The 20,635-nt window shown below is 44.9% G+C and overlaps 4 protein-coding genes across 5 annotated transcripts; 2 read left to right on the top strand and 2 right to left on the bottom strand.

Moving 5' to 3' along the window:
- Positions 1-13,202: 13,202 nt before the first annotated feature.
- On the bottom strand, positions 13,203-14,050 carry LOC6730258. The gene has a single exon (XM_044923375.1). The coding sequence runs from the start codon at positions 14,033-14,035 to the stop codon at positions 13,334-13,336; it is 702 nt and encodes a 233-aa protein (XP_044779310.1). The 5' UTR covers positions 14,036-14,050; the 3' UTR covers positions 13,203-13,333.
- Positions 14,051-14,062: 12 nt separating this feature from the next.
- Positions 14,063-14,893, bottom strand: LOC27207348. The gene has a single exon (XM_016183049.3). It carries the CDS (start codon positions 14,771-14,773, stop codon positions 14,132-14,134), a length of 642 nt encoding a protein of 213 aa, XP_016037032.1. The 5' UTR covers positions 14,774-14,893; the 3' UTR covers positions 14,063-14,131.
- A 283-nt stretch (positions 14,894-15,176) lies between these two features.
- On the top strand, positions 15,177-17,573 carry LOC6730257 (prolyl 4-hydroxylase subunit alpha-2). The gene is made up of 8 exons (XM_016173616.3): positions 15,177-15,640; positions 15,722-16,024; positions 16,086-16,273; positions 16,347-16,480; positions 16,564-17,022; positions 17,081-17,134; positions 17,200-17,365; positions 17,428-17,573. Exons 1-8 carry the CDS (start codon positions 15,435-15,437, stop codon positions 17,493-17,495), a joined length of 1,578 nt encoding a protein of 525 aa, XP_016037028.1. The 5' UTR covers positions 15,177-15,434; the 3' UTR covers positions 17,496-17,573.
- Positions 17,574-18,034: 461 nt separating this feature from the next.
- On the top strand, positions 18,035-20,362 carry LOC6730256 (prolyl 4-hydroxylase subunit alpha-2). Of its 2 annotated transcripts, XM_044923372.1 has the most exons (8): positions 18,042-18,057; positions 18,118-18,297; positions 18,350-18,652; positions 18,714-18,907; positions 18,959-19,485; positions 19,544-19,678; positions 19,735-19,900; positions 19,959-20,362. In XM_044923372.1, exons 2-8 carry the CDS (start codon positions 18,134-18,136, stop codon positions 20,042-20,044), a joined length of 1,575 nt encoding a protein of 524 aa, XP_044779307.1. In that variant the 5' UTR covers positions 18,042-18,057; positions 18,118-18,133; the 3' UTR covers positions 20,045-20,362. The 2 variants fall into 2 exon arrangements, with proteins under 2 accessions (XP_002105539.1, XP_044779307.1); XM_002105503.4 differs by having other exon boundaries at positions 18,035-18,297.
- Positions 20,363-20,635: the final 273 nt, after the last annotated feature.

Raw genomic sequence — 20,635 nt, 5'->3', positions numbered from 1 at the left:
CTGAGACACAGGTCGAGTTGTACTTTTTATGGCCGAGAAAGTTGCTCAAGTGTCTTCCGTTTGTCATAAAAACTTGCCAGCTCCCCTGGCAGCATATGAATCACAGCAATTGGCAGCATTTAATAGCGAAACTTTTCCCATCGATGTGGCGACAAATGACAAGATACTTTGTGTCATTCCATTTTGGAATCGGGTGTGCACTCTATGTATATATCGAAACCTGTGGTTGCTCCGACGGCCGCCTGGCGACTAAAAGGCCAGAGAAAAATTGGCATCATCCGGCGTCTCAGCCAAGAGAATTTGTAACAGAGCCCAAACAGAATCTGTTAGTGGAGCAGCATTTCCCCTTACGATATTGGGGAAAATCACAACGTAAGATGGCATTTTCATGGGTTTATTTTACGCAGTCATCTCGCCATTTTGCACTATCTATTAACTTTTGCAAATATGTTCCAACTATAATTCGGCTCCACTTTTTATGGTCAACTGCGCCATGAGTTATTGGCCCTAAATCACTTATTTATTTATGGCCAGCCCATTTAATGTTGTTAACCTTTGGCTCGCGCGGCTTCGGTTTTCCATTCGATATTAGATATTTATGCGGCCCAAAAACAACATTAACATTCGCTCGGTAATTGCATGAATCATTTTCGCTCGGCGTAAACATTTTCCACACATTTACGAGGCGCAATGTGCAAAATATAATAATAATAATAATATGTTTCGTTCGATATTAGCCACAAATGATAAATAACCGCATAAATTGCCCCCACCCCCTGGAATATACCATATAGCATACGTTCTGGCCGGGCCATTGTATTAATTTGTCATAAAATTATACAACCCCTACAGCGCTGAAGATGGCGGCTCGTAAAAATGTTTTCGTTTTTTGCGCACCCAAAAAATATATAAAAGTGTTTATCAATATGGGTTCAATCAATTCTGCTCCCTGGATCCTTGGGTGGAGTGCCACCTGATTTGGAATTCGAAATCAATCGACTGGTTCAATGTGTTTCAATCAGATGCACAAGCAACCTCTATAATCAATTGATTGATTGGACTATTTGAGTGAATGCTGAGTATATTGTAGATCTGCACAGTTTTTTAGAGTTTTTGTGATCTGACTAGTGAGTGAGCATAATGGCTAAATTTAGAGGCCAGGCGGATGCTTGCGAGCTACAAAGTTTCAGCTAACCTATATTCCAAGTGCGAAGTGCGCTTCTTGCATTTGTCAGCAGCTAATTAAAAGCGAATTTCCAATGCATAACTTCCACGGCAGCGGATCTGCATGTGAAGCCATAAACCAGGGCTAATTTGGTTGCGGTTGCCGCCGCTTTCCCCATTTCCACATCGTTTTTTATGGCCAGAACACAACAAAGTTGTCTTGGAGAAGGGGGTTGCATTAGGGACGGGGCCTCGTAAAGTCGGATGACATTAATCCGCGCATAAAACTGAGCAGCAATAGGATTCATTCATTTGCCAACAATGTTGTGTCCTATTACCTTGATTCGCTCGCTCACTCGCCTGTCAGCATGTCAAATTAGAATCAGACGATTTGTCAAGTATCAAATATTATTCAATTATTATCAGAGAAGGAGGGAGCATAGTACACAATACCGGATGTAAACCAAGCACAATGGCATGCAAATAACTTTGTCAGGACAAACGCTCACTGGGGAGCAATTCGTTATTGTGCCCCCAAAAACTCAAAACACACCTATATTAAAAAAAAACCTCCCTGCGGCATGTTATAAAATTCAAAACCAGTCTGCAAAAGTAGTGGAAAAAGGTATGAAATGGCAAACTCACTTGTTTATAACTCCAGCCGAGCAAATCTGACAAGTCCGAAGGGAGGTTGGTGGTTAAAAAAAATTGAGAGCAGAAGGAAAGGAGCTCTACTTTCAAATTGGCGCAGCAGCGCAAATAAAGCAATTTGTATTCAAAATATGAAAGCAAAGGAAGCGACAAACTGACACAGTATACACTCCACCCCCGTTTTCCACCCTCGCAGAAATAATTTGTTCTTTAAAGAAAATTCCTGACTGCGACTGGCGCCAGTGCAAAAATTGCGTTTGATACGATTTGGCGATTGGGAGCGAGCAAAAGTCCGGAAAAATTGCACGCACTAAAACTTGATGGCCGCCAAATTACGCATACGCAGCGTTGCCGCAGTGCAAGCGATGAGAAGATTCATATGTAATTAATTCGCTTAGTTTACTATATATAACTAAAATTAAAGTTAGAAAATATAGAAAGAGTGGTACTCAAATCAGAAGTTGGTAGAAATCCACCTATAAAGACTCTTCTACTATGTGTACTTGATGTCTCAATTTCTTTCAGTGCTCCGCTGACAGCTCGGGGTAAATTAACATAATTAAGCCTGTTGGCTGCGCTTGTTTTTGCGGCTCATTAGCAGGCAAATTAACGCCGCCATTGTCGTCCTGGAGTCGATGTCTTGTGCAGGTGCTGGAAAGTATGCTACACTGTGCGCCATAAATTAGCGACTGGCTCCGCTCCCCACCCCCTTACACCAACCCCTCGGCGGGAACGTGTGTGTGTGTGCGTGTAATTACCGCACAATTTGCGGTGCATAATATATTTTGGTTGATTTGTGACTCAATTAGAGGCGCACGGTTTGGAGCTCTCAACAGGACTTCCACTGCAAAGCCTGGTGGCTCTCAAGTGGCTTTGTTGGTCAGCCGGCGGACAGGACAATGCATCCTGCAGCCCGTGTGCAAGTGCAAGTGCCAGTGTGTGTGAGCCACTATCTGTGTGCGTGGGCTGGGCTAATTAAAGCGGTTAGCCCAAATGCCACATAATGAGGCGCACAAGTGCTGCCAAACACCGTTGAACATTGCCAGTCATTTGTCAACAGATGTGAGCACACAGACGCCCAGTCTGTGTGTCCGTGAGAGGCTGTTGAAAGCCTCTAATTTGCTGTGAAGTGGCTTAAAACTCGGCCTTGAATCGCCCAAGTGTGAGTGCTGCTCAGTCTTGGCTGTGTGCAGTTGGTAGCAAGTACTTGAGATTAAAGCCAGTGTCTTTAAGTTTGTACTAATGTATGCTAAATTTACATAGAAGATTAATTACTAGGTAAATATCTGCTAGTATCTTTTAAATAATACCCTTGGCATTTACACCTCTTTTCTGCTATGGAAATCCCTCCAATAATAGTCTTCCCAGCCGCACATTTGCCGCACACGGGATTCCCAACCAATTGCAGCTTAACTCGATTGGTTTCGCCCCCGGATTCCTCCGCTCCTGCGGAAACTTTAAGCCAACTGACAAATGTGTCAAACGACATGTTCACATATGTTCCGCATCGATATTATCGACAGCAGCAGCAGGCGAAAAAACGGAGCCAAACTCAGGCAAAGTTTGGCAAAAGTTTTGCTCCTGCTGCAGCGGCAACGTCACCTTTTCAATAAACTGGCCAGGACCTGGGAAAAAAGGAGCAGGCGAGGCATTAATCCCAAAACCGATGCCGGGATGCGCTGGCAGACAAAACGATTGGGCAACAGCTGCCGTCCTCGACCTTTGTCTTTGTCCGGGGACTCCCACTCCGCCAGTTTTGCTCCTGGAACTCCTGTGCCCTGGCAAAAACGAAAGCTGCAAAATGCCAATGGTCAGCAGAAATGCGCATAACTTTGAAAAGTTCACATGCTGGGCAGACAGGCGCAAGGACACATACCTTCCCTCCACAAAAAGGATTCGTGGAGGTGGTCGTCCTCCTGGTCATAGATAAACTTCGATGTGCCGTGCTAATGTTCGCACATTTGGAACCAGTAGGAAGCGAACTTGGCCAAGTTCAGTTACTCTTCGCTGAATCAGGACAAATGGATTTTTGAAAGAGCTCTTTTCATTATCAGTGACCTGAGCGGGAAAAATATTTATAAGTAATATTTTATAAATAATAGTTTTTCAAAGACTTACTTTGTATCAAAGTAGCTTATGTAAAGAGTATTGAGCTGAGCACTTCGCCAACCTCATGATGGGTTATCCCACCATCGGTTGGCCCATGAATTGGAGTTCAAATTGGATCCAGTCCAGGGCCAGCTGCTTATCTCCCCGGAAACCGCAGAGGGGATGCGGAATTACCTGCTTACAACAATATTAAATGCCAGACAAGGTTCTTCCGTCACCTCATCGCCACCCCCGGCCCCAAAGCACTCCCTTTCAATTTTCCCTATCTGGGGAGAGTTTTCTTGGCAAACTTTTTAATGTTGGCCACTAAAACGACGCATTAAATTATTATCTGCGAGATTATGAAATTTTTAACAGCAGGTAATAATCGTAGAGAATTTGTTAAGCAGACACCACCAGCCGAGGAAGCCCGGAGGATGAGCCAAATGAAAGACAAACATTTTCCTACCCCGGGAAAACTCTCGGATGCTTCGCTGAGCAACTTGAAACGGCATAAATGAAAACGGCGTTGAGGCTCGAGTGTTGTAACCGTAGCAATTCCCATTCCGACTCCCCATCCTTGGAGCCATTTCGAAACTCCTGGGTAACTGAGGTAATTCAAAAGTTTCTGCCAAGGCGGCCCACATTAAGTGCCACTCCCCCTTCCCCTTTTCCGCCCCCTATGGATGGCAAATGACAGCGAGAAGTATTCACTTCAGACGCCAGCAATTAACTCTCTTTCGGGTGAATTGGGTGGGGATTTTTCCAGCAAAGGGGGGCGTTAGTCAGAAATTCCGTAGCCTAAAAAAAGTGCAAGATACATTTGGCGACATTTCCTTTGAGGCAATTGGCAAATTGCTTTTGCCTACGTGTGCAATTGTTTTTTGCAACAGTTTTTTTAGCCCCTTGGCCCCCAATTACAGTGTACACCTCCCTGACAGTCCAACCGCCCGATATTTCTTATCACGTGTCATTGGGCAAGGACCCGATGGAGCACGAAAAGCCAAACATTAAACCCAAGAACCGACTTCAAAATACCCTGTATAAGTTAAGCACGAGCAGCTAAACATTATTTCTAAAAAAGACATTCACTATTTTCAGCTTGTGCTGAACTAGAACTACTAGAATTTACAAACTTACTAATAATTCTTTATTTGATTTGTAGGGCATCTGATTAGACCTAGCCGACTTGTGCTATCCCTTAACCTTTCCCCACAGCAAAACGCTGACATGTTGCAGGGGCCACAGTTGAGTTTCGATCCTGAGTCCCGGCAATTTGCACCGAACGAGGCGGCCTGCAACGCCCCCAAGTGAAAAGCGCCTCCCCCTGGAAAATACCGCAAATGAACGCTTGTCCGGCAGGAATCGCAATCGGAATCGGGCTCGGAATCGAGGGGATATACTATATGGGGGCTGGGTGTTTGGTGTGCGTATGCAACATTGACATGAAGTTAATGGATGTTTTATGACCGACTAACTTCGCCAACGATAAATCGGTTTTCCATGAGCCAGTAAATTGCGATTTGATTGTTTCTGTAGGACATGCAAACAATTTATCCTTTGGCCTTAGCTTCGCCACTCTCACTGCCGGAAATGAATGTGAAAAGTGAGCGATTTTTGGGGAAACTTTGATTAAAGTTCTTTGGAAAAAAACTGAGCCAAAGATCAATGCTTAGAGCCACCACAGAAGACCGAAAAAATCCATATATGAAATAAATCAAAGCCTGAAATTTATGAAAATTTATGCGAGCATTGCTTTCTGCTCCTCGGTCAAGACTTGCATTGTCCAGCATTGGTCACCCCCAAGTTTTTTGGTCCACCCTCAGGGTCTCATCCCTCATTTTGGCTCACCTTTTGTTGTAATACACACATCAAGTGCCAGCCGAATTTATGCAACATTTGGCTATTGTTGTTTATGTTTTTTGTGGGGGATGTGACCGAGGAAAGAAATTCATATGATAATGTCTGAATGGGAATTCGTTTTGTGCATATACATTTTTTCAGCTTTCCTGTCTTGCTGACATTTTCCCTTTCATAGGTAAATTTTGGTCGTGATTTATGGGGCAGTAGCGAAATGAAATGTTCATCCTTCGTCGTCCTTCTTCGGTAATCGCCATTTCAACATCAATTTATTTGCTATTAATCCTTCACCTCTTTATCGCTCCCAAGAATGGTCCTAAGTAGTCCCCAGTGCCTTGTTCTATTTGCTCTGTCCAGGCAATTAGATGTTTGCCCTCGTTTCCCAGCTTAGTTGGCCTTTCGGAGGTGAAATGAGCTCACGGCTATTGGCCATCGATTCGCCTCCTGAGTATCTAGTCCTTTATTTTCCCTCCTGTCCTTTTCGATACGCCCACAATCGAAACGTGTTCGCCATGGTTAGTTGCATGTTAGCAGAGGAAAATGGAAGGCTGGCGGGGAAAATTGGGAGCCCGGGAAATCGACTTTCCTTTAATCTGGCTGTTTGTTTGACAAGCTCTTAACACTAATTGAAGACACAATCGAAGCACACTCCAGAATCAGCCAGTTCGCCCCTCAACTCTTTTGTCTTTCGGCGGCCAAAAATCCTCGCAGTCTTCCGGAGACTTCAAAAGGCTCAAAGGCGCGTGATTTATGCTGCATTGCTTTGAGCCAGATCACAAAAAAGAAATCCTCTTGCGTGCTTTTCGATAAATCAGTTCAATATGCTAGAATCGAGTTAAGTGCGCCTTTAAAAGCAGACTGTAAACATAAGGACATCATACTCTTTAATAGCTGGATAAAGATTGGAGAGAAAAACGAACTGAAAACTTTTCTTTACCTCGGTTGGCTTTTTTAAAGGTACAACTTTCGGCTGGCCCAAAGAACTTATGGTGCCTGGCACATAAATTGCCTTGTGAACTTTATGAACTCACGCGGGATTAACTTGTACCTTTGATTGAATTTCCTGCGAAGTTTCACCGCAGTAGAAAGAACACCGCACGTCTCAATCCGATAAAAGGCATTTCCAAGTCACGGCAGCCCGCCGAATATTTTTGTGCTCCGTTCTGTGGAACAGATGCCAGACACCAGGACCAGTCCCAAGTCTCAAAGGATCTGGTCAGACTGGAGTGGGGCGGCTCCACCTCAATCTGGGCAACGGGAATTAGTCGTTTCCGTTCAAGTGGCTCCGGCTAACAATTCCAAAATTTATGCCACCCAAAAGGAGGCTGATTCTTGATTGTGCAATTGGGAGTGCAGAAAGCAGTGCACTGAGAAAAAATAAGTTGAGTTGAGCTTAGTATGCATTAAAGAAGTAAGCTTCTGCATTTAAATGATTAAATTCCACCTTGTCTTCGACGAGCTTAAGTGGCTGCGCGTCTAACAATTGGTTGGGGACTTATTTCAATTAAGGCGCATTACGATCTTGGCTCTTTGGCTTTGGGCCTGGTCCACCGATTGGCCCTCCAGCTCCGAATGCCGGCGAATGGGGAGTGGAAAGTTTTTCTGGTCTTCTGGCCAGGAATTCCATTAAAAAGTTTACGTTTAGGTGAGTTCGGTTTGGCTCAGCTCGGCGGGGATATCAAATAGTTCTTGCCAGCGCGGCGAAAAGTAATTAAAATTCAAATAGCAGACAAACATTTACATTAGCGATTGTTGGCTGCTTTCGGAATGGGATCGAAGTTGGGGGTGGGACATATCTCGCTTTTGTTGATGGCTCTTTGTTTTGGCCTGGCGCCAGTCTGCGGCCCACAGTCTAGAAGTATTTATTCCCCAGTAAGGTAAAAATCGCGTGTGTGTGGCTGAGTGGATGACTGATGGCTCTTGGCGGCTGCTGTCGACACACCCACCCGAAAAGCCACCCAAAGTCACCACCCACCCACACGCACATGTGAGATTATTAATATTGTGTTTAATATCTGAGCAGCGGGGACGGGCATTGTGTCCTTTGTCTACGAAGCCAAATGAAGAGCGTCTGCATCTGTATGTGAGTTTGTATCTGCGACTCTGTGTGTGGTTAAGTGTATCTGTGAGTGCGTGTGCTCAGGTTTGACGTCTACGTGGGCACGGAAAACAGATGGAATCTGAAAGGATTTGCACTCATGTCGCGACTTTATCAAGTGTCAAACGTTGGAAACGTGTAAAGTATCTTCTGGAAAACGTGTCTGCACTTTAACCTCGAGAAGTTCTTTTAATTTTCATCTGCTTACATATAATTCTAGTTTTAATATCAGTGTTTTGTTAAGATAAATTATGAGGGACCGATTTCGAATGCAAACTTTCAATAAGAGCTAAGTTCCTCCTCCTTCGACCATTTGGTGTGTGTGCTATATGCCCCTGTTCTGTAAATCACACTGAATCGGCGATCCGCCCATTTCTGGACTATAACATCCGTACTGCCCGTGGTCAGTGTCCGTATTTCATTTCGCGGAAATTCAATATCACTGCCAACCGCCCACTAAGCTGCAAAGTTCACCCAAATGAATGGCAGCGAACAGCATGCAATGTCCTCATCCTGAATTGGGTCCTGGGCGCGGTGCCTTCCCTCGTCCTTTTCATCCATACCCACCTCGTATGCGGAGCACGCGCTGATAACGTAAAGTGGAAGCGGTCCGGTCCGGTCCGTTTCTAAAATCCGGATTGGAACCCGGGACAGGGAACCCCGGAGCACAGCACGGACATAATTAATTTGAATCCTTTTTTCCTGCTGCTTTTTGCGGTTCTGTCTCTGTTTTGCTTTGCATTTTTTCGCTTTACTTTTGCGTGCAACCAAAAATTAATCAAGTGCTAGTTACGCGAAGCGCGCAGTTTTTAATTAAAGCAGCATCAAAGCGAACTTTTTCCGCAGTAAATACCCATATAGGAAAATATTTTATGGATCCTTTTGGCATCTGGGAGTGTGGTTAAAGCTTTAAGACCGCTGACACTCGCTGAGGTGTTTGTGCAGAAGCGCCCAGGGCGCGAGCGACTGCAAAATCATAATACAAACCAATTTCATGCTGAATTAAACAGGAGTCGGGGGTCCTGCAAACAATAGTTGAAGTATCCTGTCAACAGACGGCGGCTAGCAATTACAGCAACAACAGCAGGTTTCGCACAAAGGCAGCACGTGCATTTTGCGCTTTTTAACAAGGGGAATGCCACACACTTGGCCTTGGGCGAAATGAGCAGCCACCGCAGCGGCTGTGCTTCCATTACACGGTATCAAAAGTGGTTGGAAGTAGGTATATGCCCTATATTTGAAAATTCTAGTTTAACACTGAAATCTATTCTCGTCCTGTCTAAAACTAAGCAACACAAAGAGTAAATTTGTATAGAGACTCGAATACTTTATCGGAAAGGGTATTTGAAAGTGGTATTTATTGTTCCTTTCAGCTGATTTCTTGAATTGAGAAAACTTGAGCGGTGCTTGGATTATCACACGTAGACTGGCCGTGCCAGTTGGCCTGAGGGATAAGTCCGACTTCCCTTCCTCATTCCTGGTCTCTGCTTCTCCTCCATCTTCTCCACGGAGAAATGCACCTCGGGCACACCTCCAGACCTTCGGAGTCCTGGCCTTTTTCGATCTGTTCAGCTGCGATTAATGCGGCTGGGGCGACGTGTCTCGCATAATTTGCAGCAAAGTGCACAACAATGGCAGAGCCCTCTGTCAGGACATTAGCATTGCGGGGTGGCAAGGACTTCCCGTTTGTGGGAGTGTGACGCGTGAAATATTAGAAATTAAAAAACACATGACAAGCAATGTTGGCACTTTGATTTGTCTGCCAGCCGCAGACATTGTTTTCAGCCCCATGCCAGTTGTAATAATCATTTCGCAGGAGGTACAAGTAAATGCCGCAGTGGTGGAATGGCAACTACCAGGGGATGGGAAATGAATGTCTGCAGGCCAGGCCAATAAATTAGGAAACACCTGTTTTTAGCCGGCCAAAGGCAAACGTGGCGACAGATGTCTGCGAGGGGGAATCGAAACTGTTTTCCTGGCCGTAATGAAAATATTATTCCGACTACATAATTTGTGGGACCCCCAAACACGCACCGGCCCCCCACTTTCCTTAACCCCACTATGGGCTTTGGGGTTTGCGAGTAATTTATGTTACTTTTTTCTGCCGCTACTTGGCCGCATTTCGCGGTTTTTTATTGCTACGTGCGGAGAGAGCGACAGAGAACAAGATACAGTACAATGCACTGGAAAATCTGTTAGCAGAACTCGTAATTTGCTTCACAGAAATATACATCACTGTATAGTGGGTCAGTTTGATTCGTTACGAAAGACATAGTTCCCCTTGTTATCATACTTTGAAACTCATTAGCAGGTCGTGTTTAATCTCATATTCATTCTAAGGTTATATGTGATTTCTTTCACTGTAGGGGGTGATGGGATAAGCCAGAGGATGGGGGCCAGGAGCAGACCACGCCATAATGTCGTCATGACAGACGCGGCCATAAAAGATAATTATGATTCCGGTAATAGGTTTTATTTTTCGCATGTACCTCTTTTGTTCATGGGCCCAGCTCCCAGTTGAAAAGCCCCATTGCCACTTTCCCCCGCTTTCGGAAAACCAGTGCCAAAAGCCTTCGCTGTTGTTGTTGGCGTAGTTGTGTTAGTGGTGGGGTAGTCGGGGTGCTGGCACAAAGGTCGACCTCGGTGGCTGCCCATCTCCGAAGGACGTGGCTGTGTCTACATTTACTTTTCGGGTGACCAACGTGGCATAGAAATTATGCGCATTATACGCGTCGCGCTCCAGCGCCTCGCTAAAAAATTATATCCGCGGAATTATGCAAGCCACGGTGGAAATAGGCGGGTTTTAGTGGGCGGGATAAAGGGATACGGGATTATTTTACTCACTCTTTATGCTTATGCTTAACAACATAAATAAAAGTCGTGACCGTAAGGGATAAGGTAACACTTTGTGCGATTGCAATTAAATCGTTATGCTCACATTCCAGAAAGGGCTACCTTAAAATGTGTTGATATTTCCCTAAATAGAGTCATCCATTTTCTCGTTCATTATAAGCAACCTATCGAACTGGATGTGCTCAGCATGAGCTTAACTTACATTCTCAATTAGCGGCCCATCAAGGGGTAAAATTTCGCGGGGATGGGGCCACAGTGAGTAGGAAATGAATGCCGTGTTTGCTATTCTAATGAACTTGTCACGCTTATGAAGATTAATGCCACCTTGGCGCAGTTTTCAGTCATTCGATTCGCAGTTTGAAGTTTCGCAGCTTGAAGTTTCAGTTCCATTCTAACAAAGAGTAATTGTCCCAACATGATAATTGCTTTAATGACGAATGCAAAGCGAGGCGGGCTTCTGAATTTGATTAATGTGCTACCCGGCAATTGACCCAGTTTTCAATTAGCGGGAGCGGGAGTGACAGGTCTCAAGTCTCGAGCTTGTCCAAAATCCAGTCCCACGCCCTGCGACTTTCACCCATGATGAGACTGGGGGCTCAGACGTGGAAAACGCTGAGGAAAATAGGGAAATGACAGTCCTGTTGATGTCTAATGGAAAACGTGTGCGGGCATAAAAATGGCCGCTAAGAAAATGCATAAAAATGTGTGTGCTTCTCGCCAAGGAAGGACATGCAAGGACAAACGGAAGTCACACACATGCTCGCTTATCGGGCAAAGTAACTTTTCCCCAGCCAAATGCCAAAGTCCATAAAATATTTTTACACACCAGATCTGGATCTGGAGATATTCCTTCGGTCTTTCCTAACTGGAACTGGGGCAGGAGCAGGAGCAGCAGAAGCAGCAGAGTCCTGCGAATGGGGTCGGGCATACCTACACGTAAAAGGATATGCGAGGAGCAAGGACTGCGTGGCCAAATTGTTTACACAAGTCATAAGCATTTTTTAGCGAGCCATCGCTGTCTGTTTGCCAGTGTATAAAAGCCCTGGCGGCATTTGCATAAACCTTTCCTCTCTGTTTGCCCAGCCCATTATCATCGAGCACCAATCCTCTGAAAACTTTTGACAACTGCAATAATCATAACTGCAACCGCCCGACATTGATTTCGAATTGGAAGAGATTGGAGAAGAAGATTGGCGAGCGGCATCCTCGACCATTGGGCGCCATTAATGGAGCATTGTTTCACAAGTCGTTCCGAGCACCAAGTGTTTGAGTTTCCGCCTGATTTGAGCTCAGTCCCATAAAGCAAGGCTAAAACTTTTCAAAGTTTGGCGGTTTACAGTTTTATAGCCGCGATGGATTTCAGTGGGTCACCAATTGAAATTGATATGGCTTTGAAGGTGCCTCTGCAGACCTTCCCCCGAAAATGCATTAGCTTTGTGTGTTTAGGTGTTCGAAATGGTTAAGTACAATGAGGGATGGCGGATGGGGGATGAGGTTCTGATTTTCCGATTTTCCGAGACGGCAACTTCACATTACCGAAGTAAATAGGTTTTGTGGTGCTGGCATTCTAGGTTAAACGATATTTTGTACCGTGACATGTTTGCCCGTCGCCGTAGTCGCTGATTTTGATCCATTCGCCAATGATTGATGACACTTAATTGATGAACATCCTTCTGCCTTCGGGGGCCGCAATGCTTTGAGCAAATATTTGCCATGTCTGGCTTAAAGTGGCCCAAAAGCAGCTTAAAGGCCCGTCCAGCTGTTGACAGCGCACCCGTAGAGCCAGCCGAAGCCAGGAGTCTACGGTCGGTGCGGACGGCAGGACATTTTCCAGGTCACAGGTGCTTTTGTTGTCCGCATTAGATTTGCCTTTCCGTTCTACTACACGCACACAAATCTCTGGGCCTCCGTGCATTGGACTTTTTGTTTGGCTGCCCTGTCCATTTGGCTGTAAAATTTATTTCATTTGTCCAGCAACCCGACCCCGCAAAAGGCATGACGCTGACAGTTTTATGGCAAAGTTAAGCCGATATCAACGGCAGGACATATGACCCGACCCCGTCCGTATGCGGCCATAGCCATATCACCCGCTGGCCGCTCCATAAAAGTGTAAAATTTAAAGCCTTTTTTGTGCCATACCTTGGCACACACACACACTCACACAACAAGTGGGCCCTATACAAAGCGGCATTTAGGTTTCCACAAAAACCCTTTCAATGGATTCACTCATGGCGGAAGCAGATAGCAATTGTTCAGTAATGCGAGCATTAACCAGTAAGAATTGCACGGTCGAGTGACCCGACCGTGAGATATCCGATTTTGATTTACATTGTTGCACGCGGAAGATTCAAATTAATTACGAGTGCCAAGTAATCGACACTTTCCTTATCCTTCATATATGTAAATTAATCACTACGTAACGAATTCGAAACCCTCTACTGATTAAAGATTGAAGTATTATTTTTATAAAAATACATATCATATTCATGAATGCATCAAGCTAAGTACATACATTAGCTAAGTATAAGTACTTACAAAATTTGGAAAGTGTGATATTACAAAATGTGAAACTGCAATTTGAATAAATTTGAATGATTGAAAAAAGTTTCGAGAGTCCGGCTACAAGTAAATGATCTCGTTCTCGCAAAACTCCCGAAACCAATCGTAGGCGCTTAATTTCCTGTGAATGAATCGCCCCAGGACGAAAAGTGGTATGGGCATGTAGGTACCCTTGCTCTCTCCTTGGTTCCGGTCATTGGTCAGCTTGACATCGATCATGATAGTGGCGTGGAGCAGGTAGAGTATTCCACAGGTCAGCGAGGAGATGGACATTCCACGAAGATAGTAGAAGATCGGGTGCATCGGGCGGTCTTCCACAAATTCGTGTGAATGCTTATCGCCAATCTCGCTCGGGAAGAAAAACACGTAAAACTGCCGCTCCGCGTCCCACATCGTGCTCAAGGATATCAGGATGAAGACGATGGCGGCCCCCGAGGACTTCCAGATCTCCGTGACCACGGCGGGTGTGTTACCTGTGCAAATATTGACGCTCTGCAAGAGGGTCACCACCATAAAGAAGTAGAAGGTCACGAGGTAGAAGTAGTGAATAGCAACCGTATCCCATTCGATCAAATGCAATTCGATGGCCTGATAGCCCGAGATGTGATATCCCATGCAGAACATGTTGAAGATGGTTTCCAGGGTATAGAACAGAAAGAGCACGGGGCGCAGGGCCTCGGGCTGGTGATGCCCCACCACACTGCCCCCGCGCGTGACACCCGGTCCATACACCCAAGTAAAAAGGGACTCCGCTCCAGACATTAAAAAACTAAACAAAATAATTTATAAAACTGACAGTATTTGACATTTGATGCATGTCTGTACATATATTTTAGCCGAAAAAAGGAAGCTTGACTACTAGACTTCAATGGTATTGTTCCCGCAAAACTCCTTGAACCATTCGTAGGCATACATCTTTCTATGAAAGGCGCGACCCAGGACAAAAAGGGGAATGGGCAAGTGCCGTGATCCACTGAGAATAAGCTTTGAGGTCAGCCTGACGTCGAACATTATTACGGCGTGGAGCATGTAGATCAGTCCGCAAAACAGCGAGGAAATGGACTGACCCGTCTTGTAGCGGATTATCGGGTGAACGGGAGGAAGTTCTTTGTGCTCGCCCTGGACCTGCTCGCTAGATCTCACGAAGAACACAGAGAACTGCTGCTCCACGTCCCACATGGTGAGAAAGGATATCAGGATGAAGGCGAAGGCTGCCACAGAGGCTTTCCATATCTCCATCAAGACATTGGGCACGCGTCCCGTGCAAATCGCGATGCTCTGGAAGAAGTTCATCACCATGAAGACGTTAAAGGTGAGCAGGCACAGGTAGTGGACCTCTTGCCCTCTCCACTCGAGCGGCTGGAATCCGATGATGTGATATCCAATGCAGATCATGTTTAAAATCGTCTCCAAGGTGTAGAATAGGAAGAGCGCTGGGCGTACCGCTCCAGGTTGGATGAGCAGTAAATCGGCGGTGGAATACAAATATAGTTTATTCATGTTGATTGAGGACCTGAATTTTGTGTGAACTCCTTTCGAAAGAAAGTATTTTAGGGCAAAAGTTAAATTTAAGACCTTGAAGTATATGTCCCAAGGGTCTTTGGGAAAAGAAAAATCCTTTTTATGTAAGTAAACTTCTTTAGAGTATGCAAATTTAAAATTTAAAAACAAAAGCTTCGATTTAATGTCACATCTTATCTTATAAGTGTGCGAACAACCTCTACATAAATTTAATTTTAATCGATGCAGATAAATATATGTCAATCTAAAAGATAGCGGTATTAAACGATTCACCTGAGATAGCTTTTCAAACCATCGGTCTTTGGGTGACTCTCCATACCCAGTTGCTCATTGCACTCATAGTATTGGCGGTGGTCAGTGATCTGGGCGAGCACGTTCTTTGATGACGCAGTTCTTTTCCAAGTGGTGAGCACGTAGTGCCAACTCAATATTTTTGTTCCGGTGCTCTCGGGTTAATTAAATCGCTGCGTGCCGCTATCAATGCGTTGCTTATCAGCAGCCGAACAAAACGCTATAAACGGAATACGGTTATTATTTATCTCGGCCCGATGTTAACTTGCCAACTCCGACTATTTTGGCTCTGGCAGTTGGCTCCGGCACGTAGACCCACATAGAACTACGACCAGAAAGGTAACCCACGATGCGCTCTTCGAAGTGGCTGCTTCCGGTGAGGGTGCTGCTCACCTACCAGGTGCTGCTCCTACTCCTCCGCCAGGCGAAAGGCGAGGAGAGCCACTGCACCTCGGTGGCAGGAATGGTCAAGCTGCTCGACTTGGAGGCGCAGCTGATCGACAACCTAGAGGATTACGCAGTCGAGCTGGAGAAGAAACTGCAGACCGTAAGAAGGTACTAGGCTACTAGCTTTTTTCACTACTGACTTAACAAAAATTGATTCCCAAACCAATTTTCTATTTAATTTTTCTTTAGGAGCATAACAAGTCTGCGTTTGGAAAATGACAAAGCCCGCGGTTCCACGGAGGACTACCTATCCAATCCCCTGAACTCATTTTCCCTCATTCGGCGCATGAACCGCGACTGGATTATTTGGCAACTCTACCTGGACGATCCCGTGGGTCTTTCCCAGGTGGAGCGAATTCAGGAGTTGAGGGAACACATGCCCACCCACACGGATGTGGAGGAGGCTGTGACCGCCTTGGATCGCATTCAAAGCACCTATGGCCTTAAAGTGCCGGAAATCGCCCATGGACTCCTCAATGGCAAACATTACAAGTAGGATTGAGCTAGTTAAACATTCATTTATTGATAACCCAGTAACCCATAATGTTTGCAGTGTGAGTCTCACTGTATTGGATACCTATGCCATGGGCCAAATCCTATTTGACCAGAAAAACTATATGGCTGCTGCTAGCTGGATCTATCAGTCTGTTGTATTGATGGAGGCGTTTTCCCTGGCTGCTCCGCTTGAGATTTCCAAAAATGAAGTGCGGATGGTCTATGCTGAAACTCTGTTAAAGCTGAGTAAGTAGATACGGATTTCAAGATAAGGCTCCTTACTACCACTATAGTGTCACTACTATTAAAATCCAAACAGACCAGCTCGCCGATGCCCTGAAAGTTGTCAACATTGCTCTGACTGATAACCCACAAGATATTAAACTGTTGCTGAAGAAGTCGGAAATCGAAACGATGATAAGAACGGGCACCAACAATGCGCCTCCGGTGAAGGTACGTAGGTGTTGTGTTGGCTGGTTGATAAGGTCAATCAGATAGGGCTAAAATGAACCTAACTGGGAATAAAAACATTGCAGGCTCAGGCAACAGTCGGGCCAACTGCCTACCAGATGGGCTGTCGAGGTCAGTTCCCGCCGTCCGCGGATAGCAAGCTTTACTGTCTGTACAACAGAACCACTTCGCCCTTTTTGATCCTTGCTCCGCTCAAGATGGAACTGGTTGGCCTGGACCCTTACATGGTGCTCTACCACGATGTGCTCTCACCGAAGGAAATCACAGAGCTCCAAGGTATGGCCACTCCAGGTCTCAAAAGGGCCACCGTCTATCAGGCCTCCTCCGGTCGGAACGAGGTGGTGAAAACCAGGACCTCCAAAGTGGCATGGTTTCCCGATGGCTATAACCCCCTCACTGTTCGACTTAATGCCCGCATCTCCGATATGACCGGGTTCAATCTCTATGGCTCCGAGATGCTGCAGCTGATGAACTACGGCTTGGGAGGCCACTACGACCAGCACTACGACTTCTTCAACAAGACTGTAAGTAACTGATCTCAACGAGAAGTGCTATCATCATCGACTTCAATTTTTCCTAAAGAACTCCAACATGACTGCCATGAGTGGCGATCGCATTGCGACAGTACTCTTCTACGTAAGTAACTGAAATATTCCTGGTGGCAATAAGATACATGTATTTCTACTTTCAATTATCTCCAGCTAACGGATGTAGAACAAGGTGGAGCCACCGTGTTTCCAAACATTAGAAAGGCCGTCTTCCCACAACGCGGATCTGTGGTAATGTGGTACAATCTCAGGGACAACGGTCAAATTGATACTCAAACTCTTCATGCCGCTTGCCCCGTTATAGTGGGTTCCAAATGGGGTATGTTCACCATCTTACCAACTATCACCTGCGATCTGTATTTCTTATTCACTCCTTTGTAGTGTGCAACAAGTGGATTCGAGAGCGCGAACAGATATTCAGCAGACCTTGCCTCAAAAAGCGAATGTGATTCTCAGCGAACTGTTTTCAGACAAGTGATACTATACGACCACAATGAAACTCAATAAAGTCAAATTAAAATCGATAATGCTGTCAATTAAACTTTCACGGCGATAAGAACAATTGTAAATCGAGTCGCGACATTCCGAAGGGGAATAATTAGAGGTGTTTTCCCCAAAGTCGTTCATCAAAATCAATAAATGGAAATTCCTCCCAAATCTCGTTTGATGGTCGTAACGATGATGGCCATTAATTGACAGTTGGCATTGAAATCACAAGATAAGAAAGTGGGTTTCTATTTTTAAAAACATGAAAATAAATACACAAATGTGCATATTTACTTGACATCTGAGTAGATCAAGATACAATAAAAATTTATATGATCTCAAACTTTAAATTCAAGAAATCTGTACCTACAATTTTAGCACCACATAATTTCTGCCTTTTTCCCCTCTTCAAATGGATTGATGAAAATAATACAGCTTAATGACTGTATGATAAATGCGAAATAAAAAAGCTAATATGCTTTTTAAAAAATAAGACCTATTTAGTAGGCCTGAATAAACGTCAAAGTAAATACTCATAATTACGGCATTACATGGCATCAAAGAACAAACAATGTATTATTTTAGCAGGTATCTTCTGGTGATGCTGTTTCACAGCACCCTGGTCCTGGGACACCGTCCGCTTGAAAGGAGTCACTCCTTGTCACTGGTGACAATGGTGCCACTCCTGGAACTGGAAAGGAAACTGATTGATAACCTCGAAAACTATACAAATGCCCTGGAGCAGAAGCTGGAGATAATTCGCAGGTAAAATTGGCAAGTCACCAATCTAAACGTTTTGAGTAAAGTATTTCCTTAGTCAACTTCTAGTCATGCGTGCAGAAAACGAGAAAGGAATGAGGAATGCTGTATCCTATCTGTCCAATCCTCTGAATAGCTTTTCACTCATCCGACGATTGCATCAGGATTGGATCAAGTGGCGAAAGTACATGGAGCAGCCAGTGGGGATCTCGCAATTGAAAGCATTTTACAGCTGGGAGGATGAGCTTCCCACTGAACGTGACTTATGGGATGCCTGCGAGGGCATAGGAAGAATTACGAGTACATATGACCTGAAAGTTGGCGATTTTATTAATGGGAACATAAAAGGAAAGCAGTACAAGTGGGTACCATTTAAAGGGTTCAATAATAAATATTTTCTAGTTCCTTATCTCCCACTAAAGTGCCAGCATGAGTTCTGCAGACATTCTTTCGGTAGGTGCTATCCTTGCCAAGAAAAATAGTCCATCGGATGCTATTCAATGGCTGCAGGAAGTGCCTCAGCGCCTCCAAGAGGAACTTCTAATTCGGCCAAGGCACCTGTCAATCAAAGAAGTGGATGCTCTAAGAATACTCGCCGAGGCCCAAATAAAAGAAAGTTAGTTGTCACACCTTTTGCTGTACTAAACTTAACTGTAGTTATTTCTAGAAAACTATTCAGAAGCCTTGCCACTGCTGCACAATTGCTTGAAGCTACTGCCCCACGATGCGCGTCTTCTTCGACTGTGGAAAAAAACAACGGACCTCATTGCGAATCAACCAGACCCATCCCCTACAGAGGATAAAGAGCGGAAAGTTGCAATCGCAAATGCGTTCAAATTAGGCTGCAACAAACCCCTCGAGAGCTCCACTAGACTGCACTGTTTCTATAACTTTACCACGACTCCATTCCTCCGCTTAGCTCCTCTCAAAATTGAGCAAATCGGATTGGATCCATATGTGGTGCTTTATCACGAAGTGCTCTCTGCTCGAGAAATATCAATGTTGATAGGCAAGGCTGCTCAAAATATGAAAAACACCAGAGTTCATAAGGAACAAGGAGTTCCAAAAAAGAACCGGGGAAGAACTGCAAAGGGCTTTTGGTTCAAAAAGGAGAGTAACGAGCTAACGAAGGGAATTACTAGGCGCATTATGGACATGACTGGCTTTGACCTGGCTGATTCTGAAGGATTTCAGGTAGGTACCCAGGATATATATGTATATATGTGCATATTTAAGACTTATTAATTTGCAGGTGATTAACTACGGCATAGGTGGACACTATCTTTTGCACATGGATTACTTTGATTTTGCGTCTAGTAATCACACTGACACACGAAGTGGCTACTCCATGGATTTGGGCGATCGAATTGCTACTGTGCTTTTCTATGTGAGTAATTATAAGGATTAATAACAAGATTACTATAATAATGACCCACTTTCCAGCTGACTGATGTCGAACAAGGTGGAGCCACCGTCTTTGCAGACGTAGGGTATTCTGTGTATCCCCAGGCCGGAACCGCCATCTTCTGGTACAATTTGGATACGAATGGAAAGGGTGATCCCCGCACAAGGCACGCCGCCTGTCCAGTGATTGTGGGTTCCAAATGGGGTGAGTTGATGATAGTTGACCCGACTTCAAACCCCTCTAAATCCAACTCCTCCGACAGTGATGACCGAGTGGATACGCGAAAAGCGGCAGATCTTCATCAGACCCTGCCTGCCCCCAGCAAAGGGAACCTCTACGAAATCATAGACAAACAAATTTCCGCCGTAATCACTCTGCACACTTAACAAAAACCCACGGAGCTCAGCTTAAATGCCTTTTTAAAATGCCAACACGGAAAAATAAAGTGCTGAGTGGTTGATAGTCCCTGAAAGTCGGGGGGATACGGAAGGGCATCTGCTCCAGCGACAAGGTAAAACCAAAGGCCACCGCAGCCGCATTTTAGCATACTCCTAGGTGACCCCCATGCCCTGATTCCCTGACTCCCATCCCGATTCCCGGCTGTTGGTGGCGTCTAGTGTCTGACACCGCGTACGTGATGTGCAACTTAATGTTTCAATTAGAGGTGAAGTGGCGCCCAAGCAGGGGCTATCGTTATCGTTTCACTGCACTGCAAAAAATTCTTATTCCAATTATTATTGAATTACAATAAATTATATTTCGCATTTTCGGTAATTAGTTAAATCTGATATAGAGGATACCTGAAACGGATAGTCTTAAATGGGTTATTGAGTTAACAAGGAAAATTTCGCTCAGTGTAACTTCTGTTTTGCGTGTAGATGCGGTAGTGTTTGCCAAGCTGGGATATTCGTATCTCTATCAGTCTGTGCACTTATCTGC

The sequence above is a fragment of the Drosophila simulans genome, chromosome 3R (genome assembly GCF_016746395.2).
Source record: "Drosophila simulans strain w501 chromosome 3R, Prin_Dsim_3.1, whole genome shotgun sequence".
Taxonomy (NCBI): Eukaryota; Metazoa; Arthropoda; class Insecta; order Diptera; family Drosophilidae; genus Drosophila; species Drosophila simulans.
The sequence above is the reverse complement of the archived record's forward strand: the minus strand, read 5'-3'. Positions and strand labels throughout refer to the sequence as shown.

What these genes read in the sequence shown, in the direction of transcription:
- LOC27207348 (XM_016183049.3), bottom strand. Translation starts at nt 14,773, where the DNA reads ATGAATAAACTATATTTGTATTCCACCGCCGATTTACTGCTCATCCAA.
- LOC6730256 (XM_002105503.4), top strand. Translation starts at nt 18,104, where the DNA reads ATGTATTATTTTAGCAGGTATCTTCTGGTGATGCTGTTTCACAGCACC. An exon ending in CTGATTCTGAAGGATTTCAG is followed by an intron (nt 19,486 to 19,543) that starts GTAGGTACCCAG and finishes ATTAATTTGCAG; the next exon opens with GTGATTAACTACGGCATAGG. An exon ending in TTGCTACTGTGCTTTTCTAT is followed by an intron (nt 19,679 to 19,734) that starts GTGAGTAATTAT and finishes CCCACTTTCCAG; the next exon opens with CTGACTGATGTCGAACAAGG.
- LOC6730258 (XM_044923375.1), bottom strand. Translation starts at nt 14,035, where the DNA reads ATGTCTGGAGCGGAGTCCCTTTTTACTTGGGTGTATGGACCGGGTGTC.
- LOC6730257 (XM_016173616.3), top strand. Translation starts at nt 15,435, where the DNA reads ATGCGCTCTTCGAAGTGGCTGCTTCCGGTGAGGGTGCTGCTCACCTAC. An exon ending in AAACTGCAGACCGTAAGAAG is followed by an intron (nt 15,641 to 15,721) that starts GTACTAGGCTAC and finishes ATTTTTCTTTAG; the next exon opens with GAGCATAACAAGTCTGCGTT. An exon ending in TTGCGACAGTACTCTTCTAC is followed by an intron (nt 17,135 to 17,199) that starts GTAAGTAACTGA and finishes AATTATCTCCAG; the next exon opens with CTAACGGATGTAGAACAAGG.